Genomic DNA, 14,137 nt, shown 5'->3' with positions numbered 1-14,137 from the left:
TATGCACGGAACTGTGAAATAAATCAGATACAAACTCAGTTTAGATTGTTTTAATCTCGGTTTGACCACGGTGTTCAAAAACCGTTTCCGAACAACTCGAGAAAATTAATTACCGAATTTTTTTAGGCACCACCCACATTTTTCAACAAAGATGAGTTTTTTAGGTGACCCCAATCGTGTTCACATTTTGTGATGGCAGGGGCCATTACAACAAGATACGGAAGGTATCTGCAAATCATTTTCAAATTTGGTATTACTATACCTACTGTAAGGAACACAGGACTTATTGACTATAGGAATTTTTTATTTCTTCTGATTTAACTGAAAATTTCACCGTTCTTTACATTGACGTACACAGTTGTAGAAGTTTGTGTTTGTTCAGAGGAACGTTTATCCATCCTTGGTACTAAAAAAATACCTATGGATTATATCATTTATATCATCCTCTTGTTAACATTTATCTGTACAAATAAGCCTTAACCAGTAAAAAATTAAGAAATTGTCTAGATAAATCCAGACCTACGACACATCATTTGACTTGGAACCGGTCAAATTATAAGCTTATCTGTGTAATGTGTAAGATATACGAATCGTTAAACTCAAATGTTGTTTTAACTTTTTGGTTGATGACGCGATAAGAGTGCTAGTCGGTTTTTCTGAAAAATTGAGTAGGTATACCTACTAGCCTAGCCAAAATACCAGTACGCCAAGTCATGAAACAGCAACTTTATCATGATGTAGATACTCACACCTATAATAATGTTAGGTATGCAAAAAAGCAAATGTTTAGAACAGAATTTTAAATTTGAATTCGATTGGTTCGGGTTTTTAATTATTTTGAACTGTAACAAATGTTTGCTAATTTTGTACCTCTAAAGCTTTCGCAGTTACGGGGGCCGGATAGGCGAGTGTCTGGACTTGTTATTTCGCGGTGTTTGGACATTTTCCATGTTATCATGACGAGATCGTTCGCCGAAAAGCCCATCTAGTACCAGACACCACAGCAGTGGAGACAATACCGCACCGTGCGGACATCCTCTAGTAACCGATGAGCTCTGCCTGATTGAGCATATACTTCAATTACTCTGCTTACGGTATGTGTCGGAACCTTCTTACGATTGACCCATCAATCCTAAAGCTTTCAGCAGCCTCACTAATTGAATCGAACTCTCGTCCTCTTAGGAGGGGATTTGCATCCCCGTTAAAGAATTTAAATGGTATTATAGGTCGCGTGATTCTTTGGCAGCAATTCCATTCTAATAATTTGACTAGGTAATTCGTCAATCGTTTTATTTCTTATTAACGCAAGTGAACAAAATCCAATTAGCTCTGGTTAGGAAATTGACTTTCAAGTGCCGTATCACACAATGTCATGTGCCATAGAATTCTTTTAAAGGGGGTAAGACCTAAAAATGAATTTGAATTTGAATTTGAGATGTTTTTTACGTTTGAAAAATGATTCTTTGGAGGCTGCAATTTTTAGTTGACACCTTTTAAAGATAATTGTGTTTCTATTTGTTGATGTATGCCTGTTTCATGTTTGTTTGTCTGCCCGTCTGTTATCTGTTTGCTTTAGGAAAATAACAAGCCCCGCTTCATAAGGTGAATGATCGAAATAACCAAGATGCAATTTTGACTAAATAATAAGGGCGTTTGATAGCACCTATGTCAATGAGTACAAACTAATGGCACAAAGTTAACGAATTTATATAGTAGATGTTCTGCGGTTAACTTGGAATCCTTGTATAAACAAGCGAAAGTGTGCTCCAGTATCATGTCAGTCCAACGAAGAGGACACCTTGTGGGTCGTGGGACCCCTAGATGACCCTGTGCAAATTGACGAGTCCCGATTTGCTGGTCGTCGTCAGAAGGTTCCGACGCTGCTGTAGACAACAATCGGAACCACGAAAGGGGAGTAGATGAACCTTGAGTATTCGGTTTAAGCACCAGCAATGAAGTGCAATACTTTGTCGTACAGAGAAGGGGCCAAGCCACATTAATTCCGATTATCGAAAGGGAAGTTGCAGTGGGGTCCGTTATTTATTCCGACGAGTGGCCAGCATACCGCCAACTGCAGGAACTTTTATTTCTTCATCTGGCAAACGGCTCTTCAATTCGTTGAAACAACAAGGTTGAACTGAATGTTATAGTAATTGCTTAGGTAATGATTAGATCAAAGAGGGGTACTCTTTGATTAGACTGCACACTCCATTGTAGATCGCACGTTAAAGTACATACCGAACGGTAGACCGCATGTTAGACCAGCACGGTTAGTTGTAGAAAATTTGATGCTTACGGGGTTGTGGTGTTAATTTTTACCCCCAAGATAGATTTAGCATTTAGCCTTAGCCGTGGTGGTGCAACGTTATTAATTTGGTTCATGAAGTTTGTTTTTCCAGCATACATTAGCAGTTACCAATTAACCTGGGACTGAAAACTTGTGATGCGTATAACGCATATTTATGGGAAGTCGCATAGGTTCACAAAGAAAATTAGTTTTTGCACCCACTTTTAGTAGACATTCCATGTGAACTTTGAATGCCCTTTTAAACGAGACATGCCACATATTTTCTGTATGACCTGAACCTGATCATCAAACATCGGACTCTCCATTATCACAACTTGCGCAATAGTTTATCGAACGCGCGTTTCCGTTTTATTATACTTGATTGGTATTTCACCATCAGCGCCAAGGCCAAGCTTATTAAATGAAACGCATCTTTTCATTGAAAAAACCTCAGGACAAGGAGTTGATCGGCCTTTGGAACTTCATTGTGGTATTCCCATGCCCCAACGCCAATATTTTTAAATCATCTCCAAAACTGTAAAACTTTCTTTTAATATTCTTCTCGGTACCATTAAGCCATTAAATCGATAACAAATCGAATAAAAATAAAACACATAATTATACACTTTTAGGGATTTCCGTCGTTATCCTTGACTAATCTGTTTCAATGCACAGCACGCGTCTATTTCATATGTATTGAAACTAGGTACTGTACCGTATTGAGTATTTAGTTTATTTATGGTGCTATCGCAACAAAAAATCCATAAGAAAACATGTCTATTTATTTACTTGGAGCTTTTCAACTGTAACCCAATCAATAAGTATCAAAAATATGGAAAACCCCGCGATGTTGTGTAATGTTGATACAACAAGCAAAGAGTATTCTCTGATAGAAGTTAGCGATCCGGTTTATAAAAAATAATGAGGTTAACTCTCGTAATATCAGGGCGGATTACCTACTCTTTCATAATCCACAGCGTACTATAATAATTGACCCACATTATCAAAACCTACGTTATTCGTTTATTTTTTGGCACAACACATTTTGCTCCATACGTTTTTTGTCCAGAATAAAATGATTTGGCCAGAATTAAACATACTGTAAGAGTACAAAGAACATGTACATCAAACATTTCTTTATGAATTATCTACTGAATTCCTAAAATTTTAATTTTACCATGTTAGGTAGAGCAGAAAGAAAAAAGTTTGGAACCAGATCTATTCAAATTTGAAATCTACTATGTATGTCACAATAGAAAAATACTCTAGACCATTTCTTCTATAAGGAGCAATATTGACAGGCGAATGTGATCGTTTCGCCATTATCATTACTATGTTAATATGGCTTGTTTACAAGACAATACTTTATAGATAATTGAACTTTTTATCAACGTCGATACATCACATCCTGTGAAAGCATGAAAGAAGAGTACCTAGTCCTATGCATTTCTCTGCCCATTGTAACGAGTGGTTTTATTTCGCGCCAAATTTCATTAAAAAATTCGAAATTCCTTGTCATGATAGTGCAGGTCACCCTGTATATTTCATTATTTGTTCCGGTTAGAAATTTTGTGTTTGGGCATTTCGGTTCGCTCAAGACTATGGTCCGATAGATTTAATTTCGCTCAGATTTAATTTCGTCGTGGGAAGAGTGCAAAGCTGATTGACGTCATCATGAGTAATGCGAGTTTTTTGTCGTTCGTTTATCAACTTTGGCGCCGTCTAGACCGAGAATAGGAGCGGATGTAGCACCGAGCCGTCAAGAGATAAGGAGTTTTCACGTCGTCAGCAGAAAACCGTGAGATCAGTTTAGTCAGCAGTTCCTTGAGGTTGACGACGAAGTTAGAGTGGGTTAAGTCTTCTTTATCTGAACCAATGGGAGAATTTCTAGCGGGAGCCATTTTTGTTTTATGGTAATTTGGGTGTGGTTTTTTCATTTCAATTCTGAAGAAGGGGATCGTTTTTGGGGAGACTCGCGGTTAGTACGTCGAGGGGTCAACACGTACTTTGTGTGATCGCGTTTTTGGGAGACTCGCGGTTAGTACGTCAAGCGGTCAACACGTACCTTGAGCGATCGTTTTGGTACACTTGGCGGTTTGAGCCACCGGCTTATTTCGGTTGCTCCCAGTTGCGTGCTTTTTGCACCCGTTCCGAAGTGTTATTTTCTTTTCGCGTTGATTTTTTGGCGAAGAAGACCCAGTTCCAATCAGGTGATATTTTGGCGAACCCTTGAGCTTCACCCCAGTTTACTTTGGATGCAGTGAATCGCGTTAGGATACGTTGTGATTTCTCGAGGATATATAATTCAAAGTGCTGCCCTAGTCCTCAAGGCGCAGAATTTCGGGATCCGCCCCAGGTGGAATTTCCTACTAGTGCCGTACGGTCATTTGTCGAAGGAGCGCTGCGTTTCGGAGAGATATTTGCCCCAAGGAGAGCTGGTGAAATAATACGTCGAACCATCGCGGTTTACCGTCGGATAGTGATCATAAAAGTTTGTGTTCTGCCGTACCGCTAACTCAAAAAATCCGTCTCCCGCAGGCGATCAAAGCTAATAAACTAATAAAATAAAATTAAGTACACGTGCTGTGTAGAAACTTTGGCAACTAGCCGTCTCCCACTCGCCACGCGAAGGATTTCCTGGACTAAGTTTCCGTTCAAACACTAAACTTTGCTTTCGTTCCGAGGAAGGATAGGCACCGTGGATTTTTGTTTCCGTGTGTTAAATTCAAGCCACCCCCTAGGAAGTCACAGAGACCTAAGTGTCAGGTTTCATCACATCCACCCTGTACCAGAGGAAAGAGCAGTTCACAAGATCGGCTGTACAAATGTTGTAAAGGTTAGTCTAAATTAAATTTGTAATATTCTGTAAAATTCCACTTTTTGGTAATTAAGCTATAGTAAAAAAAAATTTTTGAGTTGATTGTTTATTAAAGTCCAATGAACGATTACCAAAGAGTAGGATAAATTTTTGTGTTTATTTAAATAAGTCCCAGCCCATGCTGGATTAAAAACCGATTACCTGTTGTTGCAATTTTCAAACTGTAGAGGATGGCCACCCCTTGAGTAAATTAGTCTCACCTGTTAGGATTTTTTATTTAGTTTAGTTGTCATTGTTAAGCTAGTGTTTTTACAAGGAGAAGAGAAGAACTGCTAGATCCCTGTAAATTGTTTGTATCGCTAATCTCATTTCAATATATTATCTATTTGGTTTCAATGTGCCTATGTCTTTAACGAAGAACGAGGGGAAGGAAAGGGAGGAGTAGGAGTTGAGGCAGGAGACTGGTAGGCGGCAGGTTAAGGTTTGTTACGCAGTTTCAAAAGAGTTAAAAGCCCACCGATTTGAGTTAGCCGAAGCATTTATTTTTATCGATTGAGCAGCCTAAGAAGAAGACGGTTTGCCTTGCCGGGCGGAACCGATGGTAATCTTCAAATCCAGAAGGAACCCCCGTAGCACCATATTGCACTAAGAATTTCATGTCCTGATATCCATCGATTCTTTTTACCAGTAATGAGAGATGGAGGTGCATGGATGACTTTCATGTTGAAATAATTCAGATAGGCAGGGCTACAAATGTCTGCTCTGACAGGAAAGTACGATCTTCCTTCATTAATTTTGTTACCGCTTGATCTGGAAACTTCAACATATGTGCTTCTTGATGTATCCTTCGTCAGCTCCATTTCCTAATTCCTTCACAAATGATTTAAACTGTTCTTTGCCTGTATTGTAGATAATTATTACAAATCCTGACAGCACAATCAGGTATGGCAATCTCTTCAGTATCCAACACCAGTATGCAGTATTACATTTGTGAATCTAGCAACTTCTTTGAGTTCATCATTCTGTTCATAACGACTAGTCTTACTTATCAGTTCTTTAGTACCAACTGCATCCTCATATTCAACAAGTCGACAAATTTAATTTTAAGGCAGCAACCATCCATCGTCTTAATGCTGATGGAATCTCAGATATACCAATTACTCCTTCATCATCTTTGATAATCTTATTTTGTTCCTGAGCTTGATCAATTGACAGACAGACATGGAATGAATATCTTAAGAAACCAAAATTTAATTTAAATCGGCAGCATTTCCAAATAAATCTGCAAGTTTATATGAGCATTCATACCCAACATTTATCTGCATTTATCTGCCCCACTATGAGCTTTCTACGGTCCTTCTTGAACTTTTTTGGGATTTTCCAGGGCATTATGTATTCTTTCCGAGAGCTTTCGATGTGCATCCAGGGTTTTCTAGACTTTTATGGTTCGAGGTAGTGCCCAGAAGATTCTTTAGAGCTTTAAAAAAAGACGAAGAAATGCACGTTACATTTTATGGAAAGCGCTAAAAGCTTTGCAAGCTTTAGGTAGCAATCAAAGCCTCCCAGACATTTATTATAACTGTAAAATTCCTTTCAAAAGCCCTCTAGTGTCAGTGAAGGACCGTATAAACGGATAGACCCCTTTCAGAACTCCTTAAGAGAGCTAAGCACAGCTTTCGATGCGCGTTTCATTCCTAATTTCTATAGCACATTGCCAGAGAGTTTTAGTTCATTTCGAGATATAATGTAATGTACTACAACATACAAACGATTTGGTATAGTTCGGGAAAGGATATTCGCACGGAATCATAAGAGCTGTAAACCCTGGACATTTTGCGATAATGAAATTTCAGATGTTTCAGAATTTCTTAAATTCAAACGATTTAGGCCATTCAGTAGATACTCAGTGTTAACAAAGAAATGTTTTTTTACTGCAAAATGAAGGAAAGCATAACTAAAAACTGTAAAGTACGTCAGGATGCAATTATATAAATTACGCACACTCATTCCATTTTATTTGATGCAGTACAATGCAATGCTTGTAATTTGGTAAAACAATATTGTTCAATTATGCATGTGACCCTGATGATGTTATTTTCAATTACCGAAATAACATTAGTTTATGACCGTATAGAAATTGAATAAAATATTTCAATAGGAACTAGAAATTTTTGTCAGTAAATTACATCGGGAGGAGCTACATTCAACAGGCAGCAGGATGGATGAAACTTTGAAGGATAATCTCAATACTATAAGACCTTTGATATTGCTAACAAATGCGTTTGGATTACAATTTATCAGTGTGTATAAATCAAAATCCTTCGACTACATCTGTTACCTGTTTTGGTTAAGCGCCCATTTAAGCTTCTTGTTATACAACGTGAAACTTATATGGCAAGAGGAAGATTCCACGGATAACGGCTATTGGATACTTTTCCTAAGCCTTACATGTGCAAATAATATCTTTTTGATATCCGTTACTCTTTACCAACAACAAAGCGTCATGACCATCATAAAAGACTTTTCCGAAGTAGATGATGCCTTAAAACGCCTTAATATCAAAATTAATCATCCGAAAATAAAGAAAACGGTTACCCAGATGATCGCGATTGGTGTAATGATAAAAGGATGCAAAGCGCTATGTTATCTATTTGTAAAAGAATTTGGAATCTGGAAAAGAATGTCGATAGTGATTGGTTCCATTCTCAAAGGAGTGTATTTCACAGGTTCTGCTTTATGCGTGGTGGCTGGTCATTATATATCTAAAATGACTAGTATTGGATTGTCCAGAAAGAACCTTGAGGGATTAGAAATCACCCATCTGCGTATGCTCTACTCTAAAATGCAAAATGTAATAAATATAATCCACAGGATTTCCGAATTAGCTATTCTCACTGGTGTGGTTTACTCAATATGTCATACTTGCCTTTCTGTACAACATCTATACATTGATATGAAAGAAGCAAGCTCTAACAATTACACAAACCCTATAGGTGTCGTGTTACATGCCACGTGCGTTATCTTGGAAGCCGTGGATGGGTTGATTATAGCTCAACAATTCACGTACGTAATAAAAAAGGTTAGTTACTTTCTCTTAGTTTATAATTGTGAACATTTTGTTTAGGCAAACCGTTTTGCTGCTTCAATACATGGTGGACGAACGACGTTTAGAAATGCCCAGGATGAATTCAATGTAAGCACAGTATGAGTACTCTTGTAAACTAAAGATATTTTGTGGGGGGTGCATTGGGAGATTTGCTAAATTATTATCAATGGTATGTAGCGCATTCACGTTAATATAGGAAATAACATCGTCTAACTAGTAACAAAAGGTCTCTCATGGAGACTAACGGGTAATTATAACATTTTAACATACAGGGTGACAATTTGAAAACTTACCACCCCCCATATCTTAGTAAATAAACGAGATATTTAAAAAAATCAAAATCCGTTTCGGTAATTCGGAGGGGGAATCACAATGACATAGTTGCGGCGACGCACCCCCTCCAACCCCCTGCGCCCCAGCCACCACAACTTTTAAATCTTAAATAGTGACCCCCCATGTGTGATACGTCGTTGGAAAGCTCTGAAAAAATGCTTTCCAACCATACCAAATAGCATTACATTTAGGTTAGTAATTATCGTGCAAATCAAAAAATAAACATGGAAAATCGTATTTAACTTGAACTTCCAAAGCCGACTCGACAGCAACTCATTTTTGATCGCCAGTTATAATCTATTCTCAAACTCTTGTCGAACCTTTTCAAATGTTGGTTTTGCAATATTTCGACATTCTTGAATTATTCTCTGTCTTAGTTCGTCTATGTTCGCCGGTTGCGTTTTAAATACGACAGATTTCAAATGTATCATATTAGTTTATTTTTTGATTTGCACGATAATTACTAACCTAAATGTAATGCTATTTGGTATGGTTGGAAAGCATTTTTTCAGAGCTTTCCAACGACGTATCACACATGGGGGGTCACTATTTAAGATTTAAAAGTTGGGGTGGCTGGGGCGCAGGGGGTTGGAGGGGGTGCGTCGCCAACTATGTCACTTGTGATTCCCCCTCCGAATTACCGAAACGGATTTTGATTTTTTTAAATATCTCGTTTATTTACTAAGATATGGGGGGTGGTAAGTTTTCAAATTGTCACCCTGTATATTATTTGCAAATTTTATCAAAATATGTAATGAGTTGCACCTACTAGCTCAATCGAATGGAAATTATTCGAACTTACCTTATGGACTCTCTGCGGTATCAAAACTAATTCGTTATGCTCATTTTAGCGCATGATGAAAGGTACGATGTAGTAGAAAAAACATGTTAAAAAACGTAACTTTTGAAAACGTTAAGTTAGCCCCCACCCCCCCGCTTTTTAAAATTTTTCTATGGCTTAACCGTAATGGCGCTAGCTTTAATTCAAGTGGCGCAATTGAGCGCATAACCAGATGTATGGAGTGGCACAAATACCGGTAACTTTTAAAAACGTTAAGTTGGCCCCCCCACTTTTTGAAAATTTGTCACGGCTTAACCGTAATGGCGCTAGCTTTAATTCAAGTGGCGCAATTGAGCGCATAACCAAATGTATCAGGTGACCTAGTTACAAGGGACAAAATACGTACTGGGGGGGGCTACGTTCACTTGCCCCCCCCCCCAATGTTTTTTCGGATTTCTAAAAAACGATAATGGCGCAAGAGTTATTATCGGTGGCGCATATGAGCGCATAACGAGCGCATTCATTTTAACATAATACGACTATCAAATCTCTCAGTGGGGGGGCCAAGTTAACGGACCCTAGAAATTTGTCTAAAGACTTCTTAGGTCAAAGTTCGTATGGGGGGTATGTGAAATCCCGAAATGAACAATGACTTTCAAGAAGTAGATCCTTATTGAATTGAGTTTTTCTTAAGTCAAGATGCGTCGTCATTGATAAATAAATTAATTGCTTGTAGATAAGCGTTCATGAGCACGCCCGAAGCTCGTAATAAACACGTCGCTCAAATTTATTATAGGAAATTCACGAAATATTTTGTGGACACTTACAAATCCCCCAAGTTTAAAATATTAGGTAAGATTGTCAATCACTTTCGAAAAGTAATTTATGCATCCAACAATCAACAAACTGCTATGATATAGTTTTGGTTTCAGGTTCAAAGTAGCTCTTTAGGACTTCTCCATGAAAAACTGTATTTTGACTGCATGGGTCTTTTCCCTCTAAACACCACCTTAATTTATTCGGTAATTATTTTCTTAAGTCTGTAAAGATGCATAACTTATGCTATTGTTTACAGGCCATTGGAACTACAATAACATTTATAATATTCGTCGTGAAGAATGATTTGAACTTGTAGACGAAAAACAAACTGGAAACATTGCGTTCATAGTAAATTTTGCACAGTTAATGCACGAATCCACCTACACTCAAGTGGATATGACAAAGCATTACAATTTTTCACGAAGTTATCGAAGTGGCAGATCCAACTAGGGCACATAGTCCCTAAAGAATTTTGCAGTAATTTAATGCACAATGGTTTTGTATTATTATATTCTGACAATCGAACATAATGTAATTTAATTACTTAATTTTCTGTGTGAAATGTAAAAAAAATAAAATTACGCAAGTTTGATCGATTATCATGTTTCAATCACAATGTAGAATTTTGGAAAATTTGATTAAATTCGATACAGTGGATGTAAATCGTTCCCAAAATAACGTCATTTGATTTTTGGTTTCGGCATGTTTCAGAGTCCTTAAGGATGGTTTAGTTTTAGACTATTAATTATATAACGATCGCCAAATAGGTTCTTAATGATAATAAACAAAAACCGTTTTTGCAGTTTCAGTGTGTAATAATTAGGAAATTAAAGAACAGAACAAAAATGACATGTCTTAGTGCTCGTATTTTTGGACAATTCTCGGTAAGAGTACTTCATCCTTCATGTCTCTTTGCATTAGAAACCCATCACTGCGCCACTGTTCGATTCATTATTCAGCTCCACTCAAATTCCGTTCCCTTAGTCTTTTCAAATTCATTGTTTTTTTTGCATCCTCTCTATTCTTCAGTTTTAGATCCTTTAACTTTGTGCCATGCCAATTCTTCAGATTTCTTTTCATATTTCCCAGTTCGGCCTGTTTTTCTAATGCGATTCGTCCACCTCCGCGAACCTTTTCCATTCTTCAATTTTTTAATATGCTGCATTACATTTTCCACAGGCATTAAGAAAATAAGAAATAACAATGTAACGTTGATTTTTCTTCTGAAAATAGTTATTTACATAAAAGTCAGGAAGGTGACACATTACTGGCGAGGAAATAAATATAATTTCCGAGCATGAATGGAACCAGTTTGTAAACGTTGAGTCAGGTTTTTAAGTGAAATTGTACTAATTTGAAAGTGAATTGAATTTATCCAGCCGTTTTTGAGACTTGAAAAACCCCATAATCCTATCCTACCTGGAAGACCTTATTCTTAAGAACTCGAGGCTGCCTTCAATTAGGTTGAACGCGCAATTACACTCGTGCAACTTTATTTACGACAACCCGTCGACACTCCCTTACGTTGGTGATGCCTTAAAACAGCCTTAATTCGTGGCACTGACTTTGATGTATCCTGCTTTCATAAATGACGATTCATTATTTTTTTTTTCTTACTATTTGTGGCCTACCTAATCTCACAGAGTGGACGTAACATCCTTCAATGTGAATATGGCGCTTTAAGTTTCACTTATCGATCGTTGATAAATTGCACTGTTCACAATTAAACACTTTGGCAATATTACTGGTTAGACGAGGATTCTTGTACCTTATCGTTGGTTTCATAAATGCACGGATCACATTTAAATTCTTTGAAGTAACGTTATAAAATGTGATGTTTTAAACTACCCTTGCTTTTTATAGTGTAATTACCTACATTGAGTGTAATTGAAATTTTACAGCCGTAAAAACTACAATATTGATAACTTTTGGCCATTGTAAATAAACAAAATAGTGATCTTATCCCACCAATAGTAATTACTATGTGCTGCCAGCAGAGGTCCCACTGTTAATCGAATATCCAATAGTTTGGGCGTGAGAACTTTGGTTTCATCGTTAATACCGACCCTGTTTATCTAATAGAAATGATAATTATTATCTGGTGCATTGCTGTTACCTACTCTTGTTTATTTCACAAAATTATTCATTGTCTATGAAAGTATGAATTTTGACCGTTGGAACTCATTAGCGTCTCGTCACATTTTTCGTACAGCGATAATTTAAAGAGTCATTTGTCATAAGTTTGATTAACAGATGTGACTTCGTGGATTTCCGAAGCATAACGTATGCTAAATTTAACTTCTCGTAGAAAGTGTTTAATTTTGTACACCAAAAAGTGGGGTCACTTCGGTATACTTGGATAAGTTCCCATAATCTTGTTTCATTGATATTTCTCTTAATTTTTTCAACCTGCACGTGCAACCTTGAGGTAGTAATCTAGGCTTTTTGAAAAAGAGTCGGTTTATATTATCTATACTTATGTAACACATTGTAATAGTACACAAACAAAATGCAATGCAAGTAATAATTTAGAGTAGGTGTGCAAATTCCGGAAAGTGGAGTCTGTTAAGACATGGACATATGGATAGACGGATTCTGGGGAAAACATGCTAAAAATGTCACCGTAACAATCTATACAAGTTACAAAAAATATACCTATTATATAACTTTGAAAATGTATCAAGAAGAGTAATTGAGGAATTAAGTTAAACAAATGTATAAGCCACGGCAAAGCAAAATTTGTTTTACATTGTTGCAAATTGTGTGATGAATGATGGTTATGTATTGGGCCATTCCTCCGGCATTATTTGCAAATTAATGCAAATAAACCTTGATTCGTCGAAAAACTACATTGAGAAATATCTAAATCTGAATTGCGAGAAGGTATACCTATGTCGATTTTATTTGGATACAATGGGTGCTAAAAATAATAACTTAAACAAATCCAGAAATTGTGCTTTTAATGTTTTAATATTTAATAAATTGTTACTCATATCATCGGATAAACACAAGCCGTTCGCGGTTCGGGACAAGCAGTTCCTCCGAAAAGCGCATCACAAATTAACAACAAAAGCAGAATAATAATAGGCATATCCTTGAAGATACAAAGGACTACTTAAATATAAATAAAATGAGGGTACGTTAAACTCAATTTATCGGAAGCAAGAGTGTTGGCAACGTTTGCAGCGGCAACAGGTTATTCATCGCATCATTACAAAGTAGAAGTAGGTTATTCCATACGCCTAATATTTATTTACAATGATTAACTTTTTCTATTTCAGAAGTAGACGCAGTTCGACGCCAGCCAAGCGGCGGTGTATCACAATTTAGAGAAGCTTGTTTCATTAACCATGCATCATTAGCAGGTGGGATTAGGCCAATTTCTGGACAGTTTACAAGTAATCCCAGTTAGTCTTCTCCCGGAATCGTTTGGAAATCTTTTCGGTCAAACTTATATTTTTGTCTTAACAGTTACAATATTTTTAAATTTCTTCAAAGTTTACGTCTTTCTAAATTAATTAGATCTCATTGCTTATATTATATTAATATAGAAGAAGTGAGAAAATCTGGGCTATCTTATGAAAATGAGGCAAACGAATAAATAATAAACGTACAGGAAATGCAAGAATAAATTTATATATGGAAGGAATACAAGCAAGGTACAAGTGGATATTGAATACCAAACTTCATCGTAGGAGAAGAGACAAAATGGAGAAGAAATAATAATGATAGGACGCAGAGCAGTAAAATAATATGGAATGATGTTTAGATAAACACAAAGGAAAAATTGTGGGAACAAAGAAAAAACATTTACGATACGGATGGGATATGGCACAGACAAGGGGAAAAAGAGAAGAAAGTATGGAGTTTCCTAATTCGTAAGGTACTATAGAACAACTTAAGACCTTCTGCAGGGGCACCTCTAAAAAGCATGATGCGGGTCCCTCTGTAATTCGGCACAAGTCTATTGAGGGCTTAGAACAAGGGAGGGAC

At 36.9% G+C, this 14,137-nt stretch overlaps 1 protein-coding gene across 5 annotated transcripts; it reads left to right on the top strand.

The window, feature by feature from the left end:
• The first annotated feature begins 5,669 nt into the window (after nucleotides 1-5,669).
• On the top strand, nucleotides 5,670-10,711 carry LOC116159282. Of its 5 annotated transcripts, none has more exons than XR_004142940.1 (5): nucleotides 5,670-7,930; nucleotides 7,977-8,184; nucleotides 8,230-8,298; nucleotides 10,258-10,347; nucleotides 10,401-10,711. XR_004142940.1 is itself a non-coding variant. In XM_031472234.1 (4 exons), the coding sequence occupies exons 1-4, from the start codon at nucleotides 7,324-7,326 to the stop codon at nucleotides 10,458-10,460; spliced, it is 1,080 nt and encodes a 359-aa protein (XP_031328094.1). In that variant the 5' UTR covers nucleotides 5,670-7,323; the 3' UTR covers nucleotides 10,461-10,711. The 5 variants fall into 5 exon arrangements, 1 of the variants encoding a protein (XP_031328094.1); XR_004142939.1 differs by adding an exon at nucleotides 10,062-10,177 and having other exon boundaries at nucleotides 5,670-8,168; XR_004142937.1 differs by adding an exon at nucleotides 10,062-10,177 and having other exon boundaries at nucleotides 5,670-8,184.
• The last annotated feature ends 3,426 nt before the right edge of the window (nucleotides 10,712-14,137 follow it).

The sequence above is a fragment of the Photinus pyralis genome, unplaced genomic scaffold (assembly GCF_008802855.1).
Source record: "Photinus pyralis isolate 1611_PpyrPB1 unplaced genomic scaffold, Ppyr1.3 Ppyr1.4_LG1, whole genome shotgun sequence".
NCBI lineage: Eukaryota > Metazoa > Arthropoda > Insecta > Coleoptera > Lampyridae > Photinus > Photinus pyralis.
The sequence above is the reverse complement of the archived record's forward strand: the minus strand, read 5'-3'. Positions and strand labels throughout refer to the sequence as shown.

Excerpts from the sequence above, each read along its gene's own strand:
- LOC116159282 (XM_031472234.1), top strand. The coding sequence starts at position 7,324 with ATGGATGAAACTTTGAAGGATAATCTCAATACTATAAGACCTTTGATA. Across the intron at positions 8,185-8,229 it reads TCACGTACGTAATAAAAAAG|GCAAACCGTTTTGCTGCTTC; the intron begins GTTAGTTACTTT and ends CATTTTGTTTAG. Across the intron at positions 10,348-10,400 it reads ACACCACCTTAATTTATTCG|GCCATTGGAACTACAATAAC; the intron begins GTAATTATTTTC and ends TATTGTTTACAG.